At 34.2% G+C, this 24936-nt stretch overlaps 1 protein-coding gene across 2 annotated transcripts in view; it reads right to left on the bottom strand.

Annotated features, from left to right (window-relative positions):
- The window catches only part of ADGRL4 (adhesion G protein-coupled receptor L4), a 121652-nt gene that overhangs the window by 38345 nt on the left and 58371 nt on the right, over positions 1–24936 (bottom strand). The window contains exons 3-9 of one of the 2 annotated variants that reach the window (XM_081224714.1): positions 19312–19464; positions 9726–9875; positions 9182–9252; positions 8210–8389; positions 7915–8098; positions 6369–6485; positions 2536–2741 (exon numbers count right to left, since the gene is read on the bottom strand). In XM_081224714.1, coding sequence (XP_081080840.1) covers positions 2536–2741; positions 6369–6485; positions 7915–8098; positions 8210–8389; positions 9182–9252; positions 9726–9875; positions 19312–19464 — 1061 coding nt within the window. The remainder of the gene's footprint in view (positions 1–2535; positions 2742–6368; positions 6486–7914; positions 8099–8209; positions 8390–9181; positions 9253–9725; positions 9876–19311; positions 19465–24936) is intronic. The other variant, XM_081224713.1, reaches the window with a different exon arrangement.

The following is a 24936-nucleotide window of genomic DNA, read 5'->3' as shown; positions in this document are numbered from 1 at the left end:
TTTGAATGTTTTATAAGGAGATTTATAGTACTGTCAGAAAGTTTGGGGACTAATTAGTAATGGATAAATAGAAATCTAAGCAAGCTAAATTAAGGGAATTTACTAACACCAGGAAAATGGTTCAGCCTCATGATTCAGCTCTGCATAACACATTGAAAACTGATTTAACCCAAAATTTGATGAAGCATGGGAGGATGAATAGTTGGGAGAGTGTGTGGATCACAGGGGAAGACATGTATAAGAAAATTAAATCCACATTTTCTATAGATGAAGGCAATAGATCATACCTATTTTTTAAAAGCTTAAAAAAAATAAGAGGAGTTATTAAGTTTGGGGTGAAGGAGATAGAGGGTCAATGGAAAATGCTCTCCCATTTTGTAGGAAGCCAGAAACTTCAGCCTATTTGTTAGCTGAGACACTGGGACCAATGTGGAGAGATCCAGGAAAGTTGAGGTAATGGACAAAGCTTAATTACTTGGGAGGTAGGTGGGGGAGGGATTCAGAGAATAGCATCGGGCAGGACAGTATCTTAGCTGCGGAAGAATGGATTCTGGAGAAAGACTGTGAGTATGAAACTTTGTTCTACCAGCTGTTGCTGAGTGACCACGTGCAAGGCATTTAATCTTTCAGAGTCTCAGTATCCTCACCTGTGAAATGGAGATAACAGCACATACCTCATAGGGTTCTTGGGAGAATTAAAATAAATAACTTAGAACAAAGTGTGTTTCCATATAAGCATTATTAAAGTATTGGTTGCTATAATTATTATCATTATTATTATCTGTATCATTATAACAACTATAATTAATATTCCTCTAAAGTAATGAAGTATATACTAGTTGGTGAAGTTGCAATTATCAGGGAATCAGAAAGTGTAAGGTGTTACATGTGAAATAACTTCGATTTTCCTAGAGAATAAAATGGTATCCAAATTTTATTCTCAGAGGGAAGAAATGGATTGGGTAAATGTATTGTCAGAGGAAAGAGATGAAATTTCAGAGTGGTCATTACTTTGAATGGGAAAAGAATTTGAACAGAGAAGAAGATTAAGGACAATCAACCTTTCTCATTAAGAATGGTGAAGAACTCTTGTGTAAATGTGTGTTTCGTTTTGTTGCTGTGTCAAACAGAGATGGGCGAAGTGGGTTGCCCTTGGCACCTCTTAAGCTGCCAAAACGTTCCACTGATAAAAACTGTAGAAAAACCATGAGACCATGTAAAAGAACAATGTTTGTTTTCTAGTATCAAAAGGTCATTTGCATTTAGCATCTGAAAATATCTAAATTTAGTTTCCATTCTTAAAACATTTCACACCTTCTTTTTCCCTCAACAGAATGCCCACCATTGTTTAGGTTTGAGCTACTATTTACTTGCATTTTCTATACATTTTGTTTCTCTTTACATCAGATATCTGTCTTTACAGTGACACATTTGTACTGTATGGATGCATATAGAGTGGCCCCTCGATATTCACAGGGGATTGATTCCAGGACCCCCGCGCATTCCGAAATCCACGGATACTCAAGTTACTTTCGTAAAATGGAGTAGTATTTGCATATAACCTATGCACATACTTCTGTATACTTTAAATCATCTCTAGATTACTTATAAAACTCAATACAACGTAAATGCTATGTAAATAGTTGACGGGCTGCAGTAAATTCAAGTTTTGCTTTTTGGAACTTTCTGGAATTTTTTCCCTTGAATATTTTCCATTTGTGTTTGGTTGAATTCATGGATGTGGAACCTGTGGATACAGAGGGCTGACTATATGTTCTTTTAATCCCCTGGTTCCCATAAACATGCAAATACAATTGCCCAGCTTCAAGGTTCTCCAAATAGAGTTTCTGAGACACTTTAATTATGTACTAAGATTGAAATTCAATTGAAAGCCCAATAAACCATTAACTGTAAAAATGAAGCAAAAAATATGATTTTGAGTTTCCCCTTCACTTTTAGGTCTATAAAAACCCTAAATACTTAGTTATTTCTAATCTTTTTTTATTGTATAGTTTTAATTATACATGGGTTTGAAAAAAAATTTAGAATAACAATAAAAGAGTAAAGTGGTCTCAGATGATTTCTTTATGAAATATTATGAACTTCTCTATGATTTTATTTTAATCAGCACACAAATCCCTGCAAGTATTATTTTATGTGACAATTAACCAAACACCTCCCTCATTATACAAGTAACATTTATCTCTTTAATACATTTTTATAACTTCTTCCTTGAAGGGCCGGAGACTTCCAAAATGAACAATGTACTTAAAAATAAAACTAAAACATAGCTTAATTTCAGAGAATCAAATACATAAAATTCTTTGGTATTTATTATAAAATTTAAAGAGCACTGAAAATACAAAAATATTTTATAGAAAAATTAGTTGAAACCACTTTACTCTTTTATTTCAATTTTGAATTTGCATTTTTAAACTCAAGAACTCACACACAATTAAAGTGACATTACAAAACATGTTCATTTCTCTGAATGCTTCACAATTATAATCAATAGTCAACAGAAACACAACTTACCTTTATGTGATTTAATGTAAATGTTACTTTTTCAAGTTCATACAATGTGGGTGGGTTTGAGCTAATTGAGACTGAAATTACTGAAGAGATGACACTTCCCTCCTCTTCAGCTTTATCATCACTTTGAGGTTCCAATAAGATGTTGTCAGATGATGAAAATAGAGGACCAATACTCTTAAAATATAAAAATGCAACTGCAACACTGCCTGTCAATCAAATAAGTGTATCCAGTGAAATTCTTAAAATAAACATAATAATTGACCAAAGGGAGTCATACAAATTCCCAGATACTGAAATGTGGGTCATAATATATCTATGCTTACATCATTGAACCATATTAAGACATATTCTCTGACCTCTGTGACTCTGAAACTGATTGTGGACTGTAGCATTCCCTTGGCACAGATTATATTTAGGAGAAAAATAGTCCTAGATAAATTTACATCCAAGTGCTGACTAAGAACCAAGGAGTAAAGTTGAAAAATAAAATTTTGACTTACTACTTTGCTGGGCAAATATATGAATTAGAAAGATATTGGGAGAAAATTATCACAGATTTTCAGTATTAATAAAGTTTAGAATTGAAAGAGTTGTGAGAAGTCACTGAGTTCAACCTCATGCCCACTGAAATGCTCCCTCTTTAAATTCATGACATATAGTTATGCCGACACAGCATAGGGAATTTATTGCCTTTCGAGGCAGCCATTTATCCGAACCCCTGACACTCCCCAAATGCAGCACATCAGCACATAACCAGATACTAGAAATGTTACCTGATCAGTACAGACTATCACATGCCTATTTTTCCCTTAGCCTGGACACTACACCTATTTTAACGGATCTCAAATTGCCTTGGTTTTTGAGATCATTATCAGCAGCTCATTATCACTGATATTAAGTGTGTGAACAACTCAACATCGACAACTATTATCTTTTAAAATTCCTGCTGTCACTTAGGTCACATTCTTTCTCTGTTGTACAGAATTATGGACAGTAAATTGAGGAATTTATATTCAGAATTTACTCTTGGAATTAGAAGTTCTGGTTTTAGTCATTTCTCCTACTTGTGTGTCCCTGGGTAAACTTGAGTTTTCTCATGTATAACATGATGGTAGTGATATTCCCTCTGGCTATTTACTAGGATAAGGTGGAGACCAAATGAAATTATACGAGAAAGTCTTCTGTAAAATTTAAGATGCTATATTAATATGATTATTGTTATACTTATTAACTAGAAATGTTATATGTTTGCTTTAGATACTTGGACAAATTAGGAAGAACTCTATCATATTCATTTTCCCTCAAATTTATGACACCAGCAAATAATTTGAAAAGCATAAATTAATCAAAATCATTAATACAAATGTTGATAATGTCATAAAAAACAAAGGTCTGTGATATAATGTTGGAACACTCCACATCACAATATCACACTAATAACTAATATTTTTTGGATATGGTTATGTGAGCCGGAAGTTACAAAAATGTGTCACTATTCACGTTTTCTATCTTAGTATAAAAAGGCACCCCAAGATACTGCTAAGAGCCTTGTTGAAATTCAGATACATTACATATTTTCCTAAACTGCCAGCCCAGAAAACTTATATCAAAAAAATAATGTTAGTATAACATGGTTGGGCTAGTGGAATTGTGATGGCTCCAGATGACAACTAGCCCAGCATTTGCTATGGACAGACCAGGGACGGAAGCAGAACCTGGAAACCTCTTAGGGGACCTTGACCTAGTCCAGCTGATGAACCAGTTCATGCAACAGCAACTTCTCAGAGGTTGTAGTAGTGGGTGGTCCAAAATCAAATGAAGCACCAAAGAGATAACATGGTTTAAAAAATCTATCACTCTGATACTTTCTAAAGGAAGATATTTATTTAACATCAATTTTTGACTGTGGGTAAAAGGAGACTCATGCCACGTAGAATGGTCCAAAATCCCTTTTTAATCTTTTTCTGAATATTGATCCAGTATTTGTTCATTCTTTTTAAATCATTTGGAACCTATTTTAATTCCCATGATTTCTCACTAATTCTAGGCCTGATCTTGCTTTTAACTCTCATATCAGATCTGTACCTATTTTCAGTAAACTAGGGGTTCATTCACTAATGATAGGCACTAAAATTCAGTATATAAAAAGGATTAAAAATCCATCTGTGCCACTCTTATTTTCCTCCTAATGATACTATGCAGCTTTTAACTAATGAATGTTTTTATTAAGGAAGTTTGTCAATAAATGAATAATCACACGTAGACATCAGTGAGTGGGTTTGATCAGTTTCTTACACTTGTCCTTATTTTGAAGATGCAACCTTGAGGAAAATAAATTTTCTCCCTCTGCTCTCTTGAGAGCTGATATTACTGTCCCTTTCAAATGTCAGCGTTTGCATGCATGATTATGAAATGTAACAAAACTACCATACAGTAAGACAGGATCTCTTCGAGATATTAATTCCATGACAATTTCATCATCTGTCACTATGATAAGTATTTTCAATGTCTTTATTCTCAGCTTCCAAATACTACTCAAATTGTCTTTGAAAATACAACAGTTTAACACATTCTTTGGATTTGCTCCTAAATATTACGTGTGTGCTTGGTTAATTAGAATATGATGTAATGGGGTAAGAACCATAGGTTCAATGGCAGTATGGCTTAGTTATTTTTGCTTTTTATGGCCATCTGTTTCTTACTTTTGAATAAAAAATGACAAGAACAAATGGAAAGGATAATATCAATGGATTAGAAAAAAAAATTCCTACATTAGTGCTGTAAAATTTTTTTTAAAAAGATGGTCTTCTGAGAAAGGATGTGCAACAAGCTTTTTAACAATAAAGAACATATTTTTTAATGAGTGATGTCTGTAAAAGTGACATATGTGTGTTATTATATATATTTTCCATTTGTACGTATGACCACCCACAATGCTTTGAGAAAATATTATAATCCATGTTTTATAGGTAATATATTTAACCTATATGTGAACAGCAACAATTCTATTATCAGCAGAGATTTTTTTTTTCCTAAGTGCATTGCACTACGAGAGCAGATAAATGGTTACATTAAAATAACAGCTGCTAGTTTGCCTGTGGTTAGGTGACAAGGGAAAGCTGGTCAGGGCTGATTTCTTTGTTACCTCCTTCTCTTCAAGTCTTAGTTCTGTGTTATCTGTTGATGTACATAGAGACAAACCCATTAGCTTCTTGTGCCTTAGTTCCATTATCCATAAAATGAGGACATTAGGTTAGATAATCGTAAAGTCACTTGCTAGTACTAGCATTCTCGGGTCCCATTTCTTAAGAAATCCTGCCTTTAGTTTAGTTGAAGAGTTTAGTGTACAAAAACTAAGAAATGAGTGGAAGAGAAATCCACGCTTAAACAATAACTTTCTACCTTTTTGAACACTACCTCTATTCATCTTCCTCATACAAACCCAAATTCAGTCTCACAATGAGGAATATGAAGGATTACTGAAGAAGAAATATTAGAAGAACTCTATGAAAATTATAGCATCTGACTGCTGCAAAATGAGGAATAAAATCACAGTTCCTTTGTATATTTCCACTGGGATCTTAACATTATTAGACAATTACAGAGTTGGAGGATCGATTACAAGAAGGATCTAGGTATCATCAGCTAAAATTCTACCCAGGTATTTTTATCATAATGAAAATCTCAAATGTAAATATTGAAACTCTGTGTATAACCATAAAATATTTTTCTATAGAAAACCACACAAGTTATATGCACATATGATACAATCAAATGTATGGTATTTATTGCAAAACATTGAAATATTGTATATAAGATTGTCAAAGTCCTACCATTTGAATCATATGCAGCTTTTCTATTTGGAAATATCTTTATATTATCTCCGTCCATATTCATGTGGGGTTGAATATGTTTCATGTGGTATGACTCAAAAAAGAAAGCTTTGAGAGCTGAAACAAAATCATGAAAATAATAAATTCTCTGAAATTAGTTTAATCAATGTATTTAGTTAGAGACAATTTCATCCATCATTGTTATATTTCAACTTCTTAATTACGGCAGGTAGAATGAACATAATCTGAACATGATGTTTGGACATTATAATTTGTATTTAAAACTCTGATTCAAGCTTATTTGTTTGATTTCACTATAGCATTCATGGTTTAATTCTATCTATTGAATAAAATAAAAGAAAATATATATGTACACAAAGAAGCTATAAATCATAATTACTAAAGCAGACAAGCAAATACGATGTATTAGAGGATGATATTTACAATATAAATTATTATATACAGAGTGACTGACTTAAATTCTTGAGTAATAATTTCCTTACCTGGTGCATTTTCACCTTTTTCATGCAGGAACATCATAGAAATTTAGGCTCCTATATATGGTCACAATGCTTGTTACCTTAATTTTGAGTAACTGGTGAATCCCGATGAGATAATGATTTTTGTATATCTATAGGTGCACAGCAGGATAACAACCAGAAACATAATAGGGGTGTATATGCAATGATTACTGCAGAAAGTGTACTTTGTTTCCTCAGAACAACTTTACAGGCAGCCTCAATTTGATCCAGATTTTTAATGTGTTAAGTATGAGATTTCATAAAGCAGGAAACATTCCAATTTTCTATGCTAATTACTTTATATTATTGAAAGGCAAAGGATTCCTAATGAGAAATATAAATATACTACATTCAGGACAAAGATATATGCCCAAAGGATTTCAATGTTAAAAATAAACATCTTCAAGGTTCAACATTAGAAAAGTAGGGAATGGTTACATAAAATATGATCTATCCATAGACTATTGCAGAGACACTAAAAATTATGCTCATGGCATGGTTTTAGAAGTCAGGATGGTATAACCTTTACGGGGTAGGGAGTGGCTGCCAGGGGGATGAGGGGTCTTCTGGGGTGCTGTTTATACAGACGTGTTCACTTTGTGAAAATCTGTCAAGTTATATTCATTTGACATGTGCACTTTTCTGTCTGTTATACTTCAATAAAAATTAAACTTAAAAAAATGAAATATACTACAACCAGAAAATCTGTCTGTACTATGATCGGTCAAGACATATCCTACCAAGTCATGAGATGACAAGGGAGTAATGGTCTCTGAGCATTTAAATGCTAAACATTTCAGAGATAGAAAAAGGTGGAGGCTATAAGTAGGTGGCAAATCTTAGGCACTCAGCCTTTTTATTCACACTTCATTCATAACTACTCATGTGATATGCATCACCATTCATGTCTACACTGATAAAACAACTGCCAGTTTAATTAACAATATTTTAAAGACTTTTCTTCTCTTTTGAGAATGGCTTGTTTGGAAAACTCGATTGCTTTGAAATTGACCTTGGCTTCTTACCTATATCACTTGAATTAGTATCAAACTGAGTGGTCTTCTGAAAGTTCTGAGATAGCCTTAAGGTAGCTTGCTCCGCAGCATGTATCAGTTTTGTAAGATGAGTTCTTCTACGGTTTGTAGATAACTTGTCCCAAACTATAAATGTATCCTTTTTAACCAAATTATTCACAGTTTTTACAAATTCCTGTTGAAAAAAAAAGTGTATCTTTTAAAAATGTTGGACTTTTACATTAATCACAAATGTAAGGAAAAGTTTAAGCCTCAATTATATTGAGTTAAAGCTCAACATACTTACAGTAAGAGTTGAATTAGAAAGGGTGTCTTTGGCCGAATTCGTGCTATTCGTATAACTCAGTAACGGGGATGATTCAGCTAATATTTCTATATATGTGATTATATCCGTCGGTGAAAGATCTTTCACAGAATTTCTATAGACTTCTTGTAGCAAAGCCACAGGTTCTTCTATGTGCCTAATCTGAACAAAAATGAGTCCAGAGAAAGGAAACCAGTTTAAAGCACTACTAAATCTTTTCAAGAATAAATGTTGCATGATAAATATGTTCTGAGTTTTTTTTCTCTTATACATTAATAAGTTATCAGACTACACCTAAACCATAACACAAAGCAATGAAACCTGAAATTATTTAGAAAGGATTAGCAAATAGCTTAAAAGGCATAGAAGTTACTTCAGAAAGGCAATACATATTTGAATTTATCATTTTAAAGTTAATTAAAATAAACTATAACTTAATTTGAATTAGATTTTAATTAACCAGAGAAATTTTTCTACATGATAAAATGGCAATTTGCTTTTACCTCATTGTTAATGAGTCATGTGAGACTCACACTTCTAATCTCAGGACAGTAATTTTATGAAGTCCTACTTTGTTTACTCTTTAAAATAGTATTTACTTTGGTGTACAAAATCTAGTTGCATTCAGCTATGTCTCCTTAGAATTTGAAAATGGCCTGGGGTCAAAGTGTGTTTTTACTATTTTATCCATCCAATTTCTTTACATGTTGAAAATAACTTTCCAGTCTACCGAATAGTGAAAAAGTAACAAATTAAATATGTAAGTCTTCTTCAGTACTTTGGGGATTTTCAAATTAATCCTATCAAGTACTTAGATCTCTATGTAAACAGTTTCAACTCTACATGAAGATCAACTGCTTGTTACTCTTTTTAAAAAAAGTGACTTTGGAAAGATTTAAACTGAAACCAAAATGTCAAAATAGAGGGTATTTTTAATTCAAGACCTTTACTCACTTTTGTTAAAGTTTTATTAATATTTGCCGCAATACAGATATTATCTAAATGGCAGTCTGGAGTCACAATTTCTGTAGAAAAAAAGATTATATATTAAGTCTTACAAAATATTTTTCCTAAGATAATTATATTGATTCCAGTGATTTTGCTCACCTATTTAGACATTAAAAACATGCTTATCATTTGAGTTTCATTTTCGTTTATTTTATTCATGAAAATTCATTTATTTAAAATTTTTTCATTATTCATTATTTTAAAATTTTATTCATAATAAAAATTCATTTACTTTTATTCATTAAAATGCAATATTTTATGGAAAATAGAAAATTGTAGTTACCCTAAGGAAACAGGGTATGGTAATTACATAAAACATGTGGTCTACATCTTCCATTAAATAAAACTGTAACTTTTCTTATTCCATTTTATAGATAAAGGACTACTAGCACATTTCTTGGAAGATGTAGTTCTTTGATACTTCACAACCGTGTAGTACATATTTTATATAGTGCTTTGATAATACATAAAATTTAATAATATAATTTACCTTGGCAATAAGTGCCATCATTAGGTGTGAACTGTGAGTTTCCTGTGGATGTATGATAACCTTCCTTGCAGGAGCAGTTATATCCACCATCCACATTTTTACACATTGCATGATCACCACAGGCAAATGATTCACTGCATTCATCTATATCTGGGAATATTTGAAAAATTAAAATTTTAATTTAGTGCTCATATAGTTGCTACCTTGTTGATAATAGTATTACATACAGTTAGTGATTTCACATCAAATTTTACAAGAAAGCAAGAAAAATTCCATCATTTGGAAAATGACAGCAAACTTAGCTGCATATATATTTTTAACTTTGATTTGGTCAATCCATTTTGACAATATATTGAAAATGTTATTCATAGACCAACGCTTGAATTGTTTTCTGAATAGCATGATTCATCAACAAAGTCATTAGAGTAATTTCAATCATTGATGATGTAATATTTATTCCTAATTAAAGACCTAATTTTAAAAATACATTTAGAATTCTTTGTTTTCTAGTATTAAATTAAATTGATTGTAACAACTCAGTTTAGAGTAATCTGGAGGGCAAAAAGGAGTAGCCCATTTTCTTTCCAAAGCCTCATTTTTCCATATAAGTAAACCTAAAACTTAAGATGTAGCAGAATGTATGATTCAACCCCCTTAAAATTTTACCAGAATGTATTACTTTTGTTCAGGTTATATTTTACTATGATTCTTAATACATGGTCATCAAAGGTAAAGTAACAAACTGTACAGAATTAAGTCTTAGATTTTCAGTAGCTATATATCAAAGCTACAATAAAAATGGTAAGTTATAAACTCACATAATTTATATTAATTTAAAATTTTATATACTATAATGAATAGTGAAATATGTCTTAAGTTATAAATACAGAATAAATACTCTGCCAGTAGGCAGAGTTCCAATAGGGAATGATTCCAAGGAACTGAAGAGTCCAGATCATTACCTTAAAGTAATGTAAAGATTTTTGTGCTCCTAGCCTAGTCCTGACATTTTAGAGCTTCTCTATGTTAGATTAATGCATTAATCTGTAATCTTGCATATACAATTTGATTTTTTAAATACTCATAGAGTGGCACAATCCTGTTTGCCATAATAAGGGGGAGTAATCAAAGTCCAATTAAAATGTCATCTAGCAAGTTATCTGAAATGAGCTGATCCTCATTTCTCACTTTAAAAATGCAATAATGGCACAAAAAAAACCCATTAGACCTCACACCACCAGAAACTGGAACTGACAGTAAGTCTCTTGTCAGTTCTTGAAGAAATTTCCATTAGCTAAGAAGGTGTGGATTTAGGAAGACTATTAACTGCCTGAAAAAGAGGTAGAAAACCCCTTGTTCTTCTGCCAAGTCTTCATAGTCACGATCTGTACTACCTAGAAGTCCAAGTTCTCTACTTTTAAATAAACAAATGCTGCCCTAGCACCCTCACCCTCTTCCTTGAATTTCTATATATATGTGTGTGTTCATAAACTGCCACTCCACACAAGAAAAGGACAGAAATAAAGGAGAGGGTGATAGTAGGTTGGCTCTTGGGATTTGGAGAATCATTAGCAAAAACATTCCAGGTTGGGCTGAAGTAAAGAAGTCAGGTGGGAGGGCAGACTAGAATTATTATTTTTCATGAGATCAATGAAGTGAGAAAAAAATATGAGAAAGCAAAAGACTAGTCTTTTGTGGAGCACTGCTGAAGAAGTCATTTGTGCAGTACCCAAATGTGGATAATACCCCAGTGAAGGTGTGAAGAGATCCATGAAGTATCATAAATAGAACAACTTATTTCATGGGAAAGAAAGCTATGTTCTCTGAATACCCCCACTTCATATTTTCAGATACCTTCTATGGCTAACTGAAAATGAAGTGTTGATTTCTCCCAATTTCAAAATCATTCAAAAGTGCAACTTCTCTTGGGAACTTTATCCTAAGCCCAATCTCTCAGCAACATACCTATCTTAGCTTTACAAACTCCATTTGCATCCTCCCTCGTGCACTTTGGACACAGGCTTACAGAGTCTTGGTGTTCTTGACGGTTTCAGTTTTCCCCTGTGCATCCTCCATAACCTGAGGTCCTTATGTTGGGGTCTCTGCTCTGGTTCCAGCCCTCCCAGCACCCACTCAGCTGTCTGCAATCCCAGCACGTCAGCTTTGGACCAACTAGGGTATTTCAGCTTCTGAATTCACCAAGTGAATAATGAGGTCATACCCTGGGAGATAAACATTTGAGATTAAGATTATGCAAATTTTTATATTCTGACTCCAAATATTCTAAAAGAATATTAATCACCCTACCAAAGTAATGTTTTTCAAATCTTAATCATCCTTAATGAAAGACATGTTTTCTAAATTGTTTATACTTTCCTTGTTTATATAATTGTTTCTCTAATTTTTACTAAAATGTAGACATGAGGTTTGCTGAATTTGATATCCTTCTCACTCTGGGCCTCAGTAATAGAACTTACTGAGTTTAACCTAGTAACAGGTACAGAGTGTGACTACCACAACTGGCTGTGTGTCAGCGTGGTCAAAGAGCTTCCACTATCCTTAGCATATCACTCTATGCCTCCTTGCTACCTAGTAATATAAAGAGATTCATAAAATACTGAAAGAGTATCCCAGGCCCAAAAGGGATGAAACTGGCTTAGCCAAAATGAATGTGACTGCCGTTTTACGTCGAGATCCATACTAACATCTCTTGCAATTTCTTGTAGGGCCTAATTGAATCTAATAAAGCCACTATGTCTCCTCCTTCCTACAGGCAAAGGCCCTGTAGAAGAACTTAATTCAAATCTTGATTCTAATACTCATTAGCTCTGTGACCTTGGGTAGTATTATAAAAATACTCTTAACTCAGAAGAGTTCTTTTTCATAGCCAATGAAGAAATGTATGTAGAGGTGTTTGGAGCGGTGCCTAAGATATAGTAGGCACCTGATATTGTAATTGGGAATCAGGTCCAGTGATTCTATTCATATTGTGTGTTTTCTTAATAGCAGGAGCCCTGTGAGTATGTAGGTTTGGAGAAAACACATTGATAATGAGTGTCTCATTAAATTGCCATGTTTTGGTACTCCCTAGAGCTGTAAAAGAGAAAAAGAACCCCTTCCCCCATTTTCATGAAAGCTAAATTGCTGCTGTATAATTATTTCAGTCAGGCTAAAATTGAAAAACTATATTTAATAACTGATCCACTTTTTCCACTACCAACCTAACACTCAACACTAATAACTCGATTTCACTAAATGTAAGTACATCATAACACACATTTCCTTGTTTTGCATGTCAAAAAATTAATTTGCTACTTTTTCATTAATAAGGTTATGCTTGTTTTTCATGTCTACAATGAGCCAACCCAGCAGTATTTTATCATAATCTTCTTTCAAAACATGATCATATGATTGTTTTGATTTTTATAATTTTCACCAATAACTGAATTTTCTAATTTTGTTTAACTCATACACTGAAAAGATACAATGTTCAATTAGTGGAAGCAATTTGCAAAAACAAAATTGAATGTTAATATTATTCAAAGCCAGAAAAAAAATCTGTACTTACCAGGGTACCTAAGGCAATAGGACATAAAAAATTACAAGTAGTGAACACTGCTCTTAAGCACACAGAAAACATGAAGAAGCTCTTGCGTTCTACTCATTTGATTTTGGGAGAGTCACTGTACCATTGGATGCCTCAGTTTCCCCACTTGTGAAATGTGAGTCTAGAACAAGGTCTCTTGGGAGCTGGGCACCAGAAGTTCTGTTTTACTCTGATTCCAAGGAGAAGAAAAATAGGCTGGATGCTAAATCTCACTCAAAGCCTTCTGCAATGAAATTACCTCATCCATGGAAAATAGCATTTGAATATAGACTAAAGATATAGAATTTTGCTAGGGTCATTTCTTGCCCAGTACTGGAGTTTTTCATTATGTTTTGTTCATATTTTCTGTTTCTTCCTGGTTCAGTCTTGGAAGCTTATACCTTTCTAAGAATTTGTCCATTTCTTCCAGATTGTCCATTTTGTTGGCATAGAGTTGCTTGTAGTAGTCTCTTAGGATGCTATGTATTTCTGTGGTGTCTGTTGTAACTTCTTTTTCATTTCTAATTTTATTGATTTGAGTCCTCTCCTTTTTTCTTGATGAGTCTGGCTAATTGTTTGTCAATTTTGTTTATCTTCTCAAAGAACCAGCTTTTAGTTTTATTGATATTTGCTATTGTTTTCTTTGTATCTATTTCATTTATTTCTGCTCTGATCATTATGATTTCTTTCCTTCTGCTAACTTTGGGGTTTGTTTTGTTCTTCTTTCTCTAGTTCCTTTAGGTGTAAGGTTAGATTGTTTACTTGAGATTTTTCTTGTTTCTTGAGGTAGGTTTGTATAGCTATAAACTTCCCTCTCAGAACTGCTTTTGCTGCATCCCGTAGGTTTTGGATCATCATGTTTTCATTGTCATTTGTCTCTAGGTATTTTTTGATTTCCTTTTTGAGTTCTTCAGTGATCTCTTGGTTATTTAGTAACGTATTGTTTAGCCTCCATGTGTTTGTGTTTTTTATGTTTTTTTCCCTGTAATTCATTTCTAATCTCATAGCATTGAGGTCAGAAAAGATGCTTGATATGATATCAATTTTCTTAAATTTACTGAGGCTTGATTTGTGACCCAAGATGTGATCTACCCTGGAGAATGTTCCGTGCGCACTTGAGAAGAAAGTGTAATCTGCTGTTTTTGGATGGAATGTCCTATAAATATCAATTAAATCTATCTAGTCTATTGTGTCATTTAAAGCTTCTGTTTCCTTATTTATTTTCTTTTTGGATGATATGTCCATTGGTGTAAGTGAGGTGTTAAAGACCCCAACTATGATTGTGTTACTGTCGATTTCCTCTTTTAGAGCTGTTAGCAGTTGCCTTATGTATTGAGGTGCTCCTATGTCGGGTGCATATATATTTATAATTGTTATATCTTCTTCTTGGATTGGATTGATCCCTTGATCATTATGTAGTGTCCTTCCTTGTCTCTTGTAACATTCTTTATTTTAAAGTCTATTTTATCTGATATTTGTATAGCTACTCCAGCTTTCTTTTGATTTCCATTTGCATGGAATATCTTTTTCCATCCCCTCACTTTCAGTCTGTATGTGTCCCTAGGTCTGAAGTGGGTCTCCTGTAGACAGCATATATATGGGTCTTGTTTTTGTATCCATTCAGCAACCCTGTGTCTTTTGATTGGAGCATTTAATCCATTCATGTTTAAAGTAATTATCAATATGTATGTTCCTATGACCATTTTCTTAATTGTGTTGGGTTTGTTTTTGTAGGTCCTTTTCTTCTCTTGTGTTTCCCACTTAGAGAAGTTCCTTTCGCATTTGTTGTAGAGCTGGTTTGGTGGTACTGAATTCTCTTAGCTTTTGCTTGTCTGTAAAGCTTTGATTTCTCCATGGAATATGAATGAGATCTTTGCCGGGTAGAGTAATCTTGGTTGTAGGTTCTTCCTTTCATCACTTTAAGTATATCATGACACTCCCTTCTGGCTTGTAGAGTTTCTGCTGAGAAATCAGCTGTTAACCTTATGGGAGTTCCCTTGTATGTTATTTGTCATTTTTCCCTTGCTGCTTTCAATAATTTTTCTTTGTCTTTAATTTTTGCAAATTTGATTTCTATGTGTCTCGGCGTGTTTCTCCTTGGGTTTATCCTGTATGGGACTTGCTGCGCTTCCTGGACTTGGGTGACTATTTCCCTTCCCATGTTAGGGAAGTTTTCTACTATAATCTCATCAAATATTTTCGCTGGTCCTTTCTCTCTCTCTTCTTCTTCTGGGACCCTTATAATGCAAATGTTGTTGCATTTAATGTTGTCCCAGAGGTCTCTTAGGCTGTCTTCATTTCTTTTCATTCTTTTTTCTTCATTCTGTTCTGCAGCAGTGAATTCCACCATTCTGTCTTCCAAGTCAGTTATCTGTTCTTCTGCCTCAGTTATTCTGCTATTGATTCCTTCTAGTGTAGTTTTCATTTCAGATATTGTATTGTTTATCTCTGTTTGTTTGTTCTTTAATTCTTCTAGGTCTTTGTTAAACATTTCTTGCATCTTCTCGATATTTGCCTCCATTCTTTTTCTGAGGTCCTGGATCATCTTTACTATCATTATTCTGAATTCTTTTTCTGGAAGGTTGCCTATCTCCACTTCATTTAGTTGTTTTTCTGGGGTTTTATCTTGTTCCTTCATCTGGTATATAGCCCTCTGCCTTTTCATCTTGTCTATCTTTCTGTGAATGTGGCTTTTGTTCCACAGGCTGCAGGATTGTAGTTCTTCTTGCTTCTGCTGTCTGCCCTCTGGTGGATGAGGCTCTCTAAGAGGCTTGTGCAAGTTTCCTGATGGGAGGGACCGGTGGTGGTTAGAGCTGACTGTTGCTCTGGTGGGCAGAGCTCAGTAAAACTTTAATCCCCTTGTCTGCTGATGGGTATGGCTGGCTTCCCTCCCTGTTGGTTGTTTGGCCTGAGGCAACCCAACACTGGAGCCTATCTGGGCTCTTTGGTGGGGCTAATGGCAGACTCTGGGAGGCCTCACGCCAAGGAGTACTTCCCAGATCTTCTGCTGCCAGTGTCCTTGTCCCCACGGTGAGCCACAGCCACCCTCCGCCTCTGCAGGAGACCCTCCAACACTAGCAGGTAGGTCTGGTTCAGTCTCATATGGGGTCACTGCTCCTTCCCCTGAGTCCCAATGCACACACTACTTTGTGTGTGCCCTCCAAGAGTGGAGTCTCTGTTCCCCCAGTCCTGTCAAAGTCCTGCAATCAATTCCCACTAGGCTTCAAATCTGATTCTCTAGGAATTCCTCCTCCCATTGCCAGACCCCCAGGTTGGGAAGCCTTGCATGGGGCTAAGAACCTTCACTCCAGTGGGTGGACTTCTGTAGTATAAGTGTTTGCCAGTCTGTGAGTCACCCACCCACCAGTTATGGGATTTGATTTTACTGTGATTACGCCCCTCCTACCATCTCATTGTGGCTTTTCCTTTGTGTTTGGATGTGGGGTATCTTTTTTGGTGAGTTCCAGTGTCTTCCTGTCGATGATTGTCCAGAAGCTAGTTGTGATTCTGGTGTTCTTGCAAGAGGGAGTGAGAGCATGTCCTTCTACTCTGCCATCTTGGTTCCTCCTCATTATGTTTTTATAGAGGTTCTTAATGACTATAATTACCAGACATGTCAAATTTAAGGATCAGCTAAACTTTCAAATCAGAAACAATATACTACAAGGTGATACAGTAATGTAAAAAGGAAATAGAATTATGGTTCTCTGTTCAAATTCCCTGAGGATTATCACAGTGTACAAGGAAAATTACTATAGGACTAGGAAAAAAAAAAGAAAAGAAATAGCTGTTCTGATTCTGAAAAAAGTTTAATCTTTAAGGGAAACAAAACTGGTGAGAAATAACAATTTTCCAGAGAATTACTTTTTTCACCGAATAATCCATCAAACAAAACAGGTAGAAATTGAAGGACTCAATATTGGGTATTGGGTTTTAATCTAAGTTATTGTTTACTGATTACTTAAAATAGCTAAAAGGGGAATTTAGCAAAAATGTAGGGCCCTTCCACAGTATCTCAATAATAATTGAGTACTGGGAGAAAGAGTCTTATATTACAAATATAGTAAAACCCCGTAAAATGTTGGCTTTCAATTATCTTTGTATGTGTTTTTTCTCTGTATCTGTGATTGATTTTTTTCTAAACAGGAATTCTTTAGTTTTAAGGAATACAGAGAGAGAAATATATATCCCTTTGTGAACTGAGGTGTATTAAAAGTAAACATGATCAGATGAAAAGACAGATGTCTTCTAGAGACAAGAGGGAATGGAGAGAATAGTTAAAATTGTATTAAATTCCAGTGATTAAGATGATATAAGTTTCATTTCTTCAATAACTTGAGCTTTTCTAATAAAGCTTATACAGCTACATAGTTTGAACTTATCTACTAAAGATAAAGTGGGCAAACATTATATAGCATTCTAAAACTAGAGACAAGAGTTTAGGTTTGAGAAGAACAAAGAGTGGGGTACTATGTTTTCTGGGAAAATTCTAATTTCTCGCATATATCGTAATGCTATAATCCAATAAAAAATTTCGCTGCAAACAATAAAGACAAAATTATAATTCAACAGAAATAGCATTATTTTCTCATGACTTAACTCATTTATGCCCTTATAAAGTTGATCCACTGTATTTGCATGATCCAGATTCATGTGAGATTTAAATGGCCACTCATTTAAGACTTCTGTGGAAATACCAATGGCTTTCTAGATACAAGACTGTGATTCTAATCTTCCCTTTATCCTAAATGTGTGAATCTGGAATAGCTCTTCACTTCCCTTGGCTATAATATGAGAATAAAATCTACCTGGTTTATGTAGCAGAGAAAATGCTGTGAACCATAAGTACACAAGACAATTTCTTTGATACAAACATTTCACTGATAAATTGTCTTTGAACATTATCTCCTATCATGTGTGTTAATGATAACATTGCCAGACTTCTCCTTAGCTCACTGATGATAATCTCACTAGAAGCTCATCAAAGGCTTTAGTGTAATCTATATTGATTTAGACATCTCTCATTCTTCTAATTATGGAAAGTAGAAGCAGCACCTTACTCCTGCCCATGTTGCATGTACAGTCCTGAGTTCAAGTCTCATATCTACCCCTGGTTATGTAATTAACTCTCAGGGCCTTGGTTCATCAGTTAATTTGGTAGATTATTATCAATCATAATTATACTGGCTGTTGGTAAACTGGACAATTTCTTAGAAACCATGATTAAGATGATTCATAATTTGTTTTCAAAGTTAAAGTCTTTGGCTCCAGAGAATTTGTCTCTGAAATTTCTATGCAATTATTTTTCCTCAGACTATAGGATCTGATAAATCAAGTGTGTGACCAAAATACAACAGAAGGACATTAAAAAAAATCTAGATACTCTCTTCAGACTCACAATATTTCACTTAGGGATTGAATTGAAATTAATAACCCTCCAGAAGACACTGTAGTGAATCTGAGATGATTTTCTAAATAGGACTCTAGTGTTTAGAAAAACAGAATGCAGATCTTTTGTGTGACACACTTTTGGCAGGCAGCAGTAAAAGCACTAGGACAATTTTTTCACAAGTAATGCTTTCCTGAACACTTTCTAGGAAAATGTAGGGCCCATCTCAGAGTTCATATTTATATAAGCTCAATATCTGGTGATACCAATGATAATTTTCTAGAGTGAATATATTACTTTAAAGTGTAAACATTTATTCTGCTGTTTGCCACCATGCTAGATCTCATAACTTCACGATTTATTTATTTATTTATTTGTAAACTGGTTGATATTCTCAAAAAAAATAACCTCTTTTTCTTATACCCTTGGATAAATATACCATAGTAACTGACACCATACTGGAGAATTAAGGGAATTAATGAAGTTTTTGATAGTATTAACAACGGGGTACAATCAAGGACTGACAGAATTTGGTTTGAATATTATTTAATCTCTGGAGGTATAAGCAATAAGAGATAGGTACAAATTTTAAGTTAGATAGTTGAATTTACCTATGCAGATGGTTCCATCATTAGTAATAAACTTGTCTTGGTTACTGCTGGATCTGAAACCAGGTGCACACATACAGTAGTAACTTCCTTCTGTGTTCGTGCAGTTAGCATTTTCACCACAGGACTGCGTTAAATTTCCACACTCATTATCATCTGTGGACATATCAGTTTAAAACATTATTTTTATATAATTGAGATGAATTCCTGGTTTCCATCAGTTTTGGGTAATTTTGCCTGTTAAATAGTTTAAGGTATGTGATGTTTATTTCTAAGAAAAGTTAATAATAAGAATCCACATTCCAGGTACTTCCTTGGTGGTCCAGTGCCTAAGAATCCGCCTTCCAATGCAGGGGACGTGGGTTTGATCCTTGGTTGGCGAACTGAACTCCTACATGCTGCGGGGCAACTAAGCCCACACACTCTAGAGCCCGTGTGCCACAACTAGAGAGAAGCCTGCATGCTGCAACGAAGAGCCAGCGTGCTGCAACTAAGACCTGACATAGTCAAATAAATAAATAAATTAATTAATTTAAAAAGAAGAATCCACATTCCATACTTGGTTATTCTTGTTTAAATGTGAAACCTTTGCAGTTGCAAAAGCAAAATAGAATCTCTTACTTCAAAACACTAAACATAGCTATTGAATCTATATTGGATTATTTTTCAAATTTTTACATATATTTAATGATTATAATGTCAATGAATACCTTATTTGTGAAATTATAATACTCTTTATAATCAGTCAAAAGCATACCATAAGTTAAAAATGAAAAATCAGAGATTACACATTGATATACTCTAATCATGTGCCATTTATTTTTGTCACTTACTCCCCAGAAGAATTTTGTGTTACCAGGTTTGCATCCCTTCATTTATTCATTAATGTATTTATTCATTATCATATGTATTGTACTGTATATGGAAGAGTACACAAATACAAAAACAAATTACATGATAATCCATAGTCCTTACTCTTATACTCTTATACTGTAATTTATCAGAAAAGATATATATAGGTTCATAAACCTTTTTTAAAAATCAGAAAGCAGATTTATATTATCTGTCAAATAAATGAAATAGAAAACAAGTGTCTCTCAGAAATGATTATGAGGGGCTGGAGGAGACATTAGATCCTCCTGTGGGCTGAACTGTGTCTCCCAAAAAGATATACTCAAGTCCAAATCCCCAGTGTCTGTGAGCGTATTGGGAAACAGGACCTTTGCAGATATAATCAAGTTAAGATGAGGTCATTCTAAATTAGCAGCGCCCCAAGAGTGGTGTCCTTATACTATGTAGGAAATTCAGGCATGGAGCCACAGAGGAGAAGACGATGTGAAGACAGAGCCAGAAACTGAAGTGATGCAGCTACAAGCCAAGGAAAGCCGAGGACACCTAACAACCACTAGAAGCTAGAAAGGCATGAGCAAAGATTCTGTCCTAGACCCTTTGAAGGGAGCATGGACCTTCCAACCCCTGGATTTCAGACTTCTGGCCTCTAGAACTGTGAGAGAACAAATCTGTGGTGTTTCCAGCCACCACCTTTGTGTTAGTTTCTTAGCATAGCCCTAGGAAACTAACAGACCCAAACTGGCTAATTTAAGGTAGATAAGTATTGGTTAGACAGAGAGAAGGAAATCACTAAGAGGAAAGCAACATTTTGGGCAAACATGCAAGCCTAAGGGTGATTGAGATGTTTCTGAAGGTAGAGGGAACCCTAATCAGGGACACAGGGAGAAATTATAGGGGGATAGTGGTACGAGTTGAGTTTGGAAAATGTCTTGAATTTCTATTCTCCATTTTAATCAAACCAAGGTTAATTTATTTTAAAAGGATGATTTGTATAACATTTAATTTAAACACAGCTTACTGAACATGTATATTGATAACTAGGGGTTGGAGATTTTCCTAAATGTTATATAAATACTAATTCACTTAATCCTTACATAAGTTCTAGGAAGCAGGTACCATTATTATTCTCTTAACTGATGAGGACAATAAGCCATAGAGAGGAAATGTAACTTGTCAAGGTCAAACAGCCACTTAATTACAGAGCCAAATAGTTTGGTCCAAAGCCTGAACTCTTAACTGTTGCATCCTGCTGCCTCTGTGAGAATCATTTTAAAAAGCAAATATATAAGATAAGAATGTATCTAATGGATTATGGGTCTATTTTGAGAGAAGAAAAGATATTGAGGTAGAGATTTCAGAAGGAAAATAGAAACTATTTGTATTCTATCTCTAATGTAAAATTTATTTCCACTTAATCATTTTCAAACATTATAAGTATAAAAGTTAATATATGACAGACAAATAGAGGTGAATTCCTCTCTTTTTTTTTTTTTAATGATTACTATGGGCAGTCAGGTAAGATTTGCAAATCCTATCCTTTCAATATATTCAATCTATACAGCTCTATTCCATAATTTTATTTTAATATTTATATGTTCTATCACTTTCACTTATTACATTAATTATAATAGGCAAACTGCTACAAATATATCCCAACATGTAGTGATTCAGCACAATAAAAGATTATTTGCTGCTTTAGTCAGAGGCCAAGGTTAGTGTTCAGGTCGATGGTGTGGCTTCTTCCACAATGGTTCAGGGACCCAGACTCTACTTTTGGCACAAGACCGTTTCAATTACTTGGAAAAACCAGTTCATGAGAAAACTGGTCAGTCCACAAGAAGAAAGATAATTTTCTCCAATGTCTAGAACAAAGCTAGGCCAAGCCTCTCACCTAATATCTTTTCATGTTATGGCATCAGGTCTCTTTTCACTTTCCCACGGGCACCTCTTTTGGGTTCAATCCCTTGTCCCTTTGAAAGTTCTAATTCCCAGCATGTGACCTGATTTATTCTTGGATGAGTAGAAAGGTAGGGCATCAAGAGAAGAGTTTTGAGCTCCCCTTAGAGGCCAACTACTTAGAGACATGTAAGTGCAAAGGTTGAGCTCTCAAAAAGGTTGTTTAGGCCAGGCAGGAGGGTAACTTAAAGTCTGACTCCACCAAGTGTCAGACAATAGAAGGTGGTGTGGCTTATGATATAAGGAAGTACATACCTCACTTAGAGGATTTAAAATTTTTTTAAATTTGAAAAACATATTTAAAACTTTTTTTCACATTTAACATTTGGTTAGGCATTTGTCACCCCTAAGTTAAAGTGTATAAATGTTGGAGGAGTTAAGGAAAATTGCTGAAAATATGATAATCAAGTAAGAGAAATTATGAATGGCCATTATACAAAATGTTGAAGAGTTAATACTTTATTAACATGTGTGTATTAATTTATCTATTCTGTATACAGAGATATTATGCAACTCTTTATGACTATATGCACATATATACTGAGAAAGCAAACATATATGTCTATGTATGCATTCAAAATAAATTAGACCAGTTTATTAAAGTTACCTGAGAGTATCTCACAAATTGACACAAAAGAACCTAAATCAAGTTAAAGAAAAATATTTCACACACTTTGGGTTTGATTCAATCATTCAGTTACTCAAATATTTATGGAGTTTCCCAGTTCCCAAATGTGAGTATGTCTACACTGGGAAATAAGTAAAAATTAATCAGAAAGTCAGGATCTGTGCCCTGCTGTCAGAGTTCACATTCTAAAGCAAGTTAACATAGGAGCATGTAATTGAGTTCTTATTAAAATAAAAGTTTCAATTTTTATTTCAAAATTTGACTCCCTTCACTGCATACTGGGAGAAGTTTATATTAATTTTAAAATAAATTGTGCTCTCAGATCAGTTATTGGTAATACAGAGAATGATGAAGATTATATCCCTGTGGTCTATAGCTGCAAAAAATGATATGCAAAAATACTGAGGAAAATAATTCACTAGGTCTGAGTTATTGGTCGAGTCTAAGAAAATGAGCCACTTTATATCACCTGATTGTGTTTCTAAAAACAAATTAATGTATCAATATGGTGTTTGACTCCAACATATTTTTAAGTCTTGGGTAACACATTAACTGGAAGGAAAAAACAAAGATTGACTCTGATTTTTGTGTTTCTCCCTACTATGTAGTTTTGAACACTTGACCTCTTAGCTTCCTTATCAAGAATTTGGAGATAAAAACATATTCTTATCTATCTCCCAATCTTCTGGACTGGATATACAATATAGGCGAATTCCCTAAATGGTCTGACTCCAATCTTCTTCCTTGAAATACCACTTATCTGAAAGTAACTGCCTCTGTCCCCCTAAGATAGTGGAGATAGGCAAAAAAAATATCTTTCTGAAGTAATATATAAATCTGAATTATTTAAATAGCTTTAAACTTCCCAGTGTCTAACTCCATAATAATTAAGTTTCAAGGAGAAAGTTTCTTTGAATGGGTACAATATAGGAAAATATATGTCTGCTTCTTTTGTGTTCTTATTTCCATTGTTTAAATCAATTTATCAGTTATGTTACCCACTCTGTGACTCTATATTTAATACTTCTTGTGGGATTATAAAATAAATATTTAGATTAGGATGTCACTTGAAAAATTCATTATAACACCATTAAAGAGAAGGTAAATTATTTTAAAAATTATCAAAAAATGTTAATAAGGGGAAATATTCAGTATTCCTTCAGCAAAAATTCTTAATGCCTCAAGCCTAACACACCAGGTTGAGCACTACAAGAACAAAGACATACACACAACCTGTAACATAACAGGATTCATGGCTGCTGAAGAAGACAGACAAAAACCCAAATTATTAGGATGTGGTGTGTATAACAAATAAATGAGGTGTTTACTGGTACACTAGTAACTCAGAGAAGAGATGGTTTCCTCAGCAAGTTTTCAGGATAAAAGGGAGAAGGTTATTCACACATAAGGTTTAGAAGAGGAAGAGATGCTTGAGCCAGGCACTGAAGTATAAGAAGAATTCAGACAAAAAAAGGGCCCCCAATGATCCATTCAGACAAAGTAAAGAACACACCCAAATGCCTGAAGCCTGCAGAAGCATCATACTTTAGAGGAGAACTATATTGTGGAACACCGGTCATGAAGGTAGAGGCTGTAGGGCCAGAATCTATGCAGACAGATATGGTCTAAACTGGGAAAACACTTGTTAAGAATTTCAGACTAAATTCAGTGGGTAAAGGATGGCCATCACCAGATTTTATGTAGTGGAGAAATCTGATTGGACTTGAAATTCAAAACAATTTTTGAAATATAAGGAAAATTAGCTAAGATCAGGTAGACCTGCTAAAACACTGTAAGACATGAAAAACTAACAAAACAGAGTCAAGGAGAAAGGGAGCAGGTGGGCTAGATCAGAAATATTTTCATGTTAAAAGTCAGTGATCTGGGGAGAGAAAGGAAAGTGGGTAGGATTCACCTAGATTAGGCATGAACTGAAAACTGTGTCATCTGGATAATGACTAACATGTGGATCTTTATATATATTTTTTAAGGTTGTATTTTTTTTTTTCAGTTACATTTATTTATTTATTTTGGTCACGCTGTGCGGCATGTGGGGTCTTAGTTCCCCAACCAGGGATTGAACCCACACCCCCTGCACTGGAAGAAGGCAAAGTCTTAACCACTGGACCACCAGGGAAGTCCCTGGGTCTTTACATTCTTATTTTTATTTTTGTGGCTTTGAAATTTTTCAT

The sequence above is a fragment of the Mesoplodon bidens genome (genome assembly GCF_964165515.1).
Source record: "Mesoplodon bidens genome assembly, chromosome: 2".
NCBI classification, from domain to species: Eukaryota; Metazoa; Chordata; class Mammalia; order Artiodactyla; family Ziphiidae; genus Mesoplodon; species Mesoplodon bidens.
The sequence above is the reverse complement of the archived record's forward strand: the minus strand, read 5'-3'. Positions and strand labels throughout refer to the sequence as shown.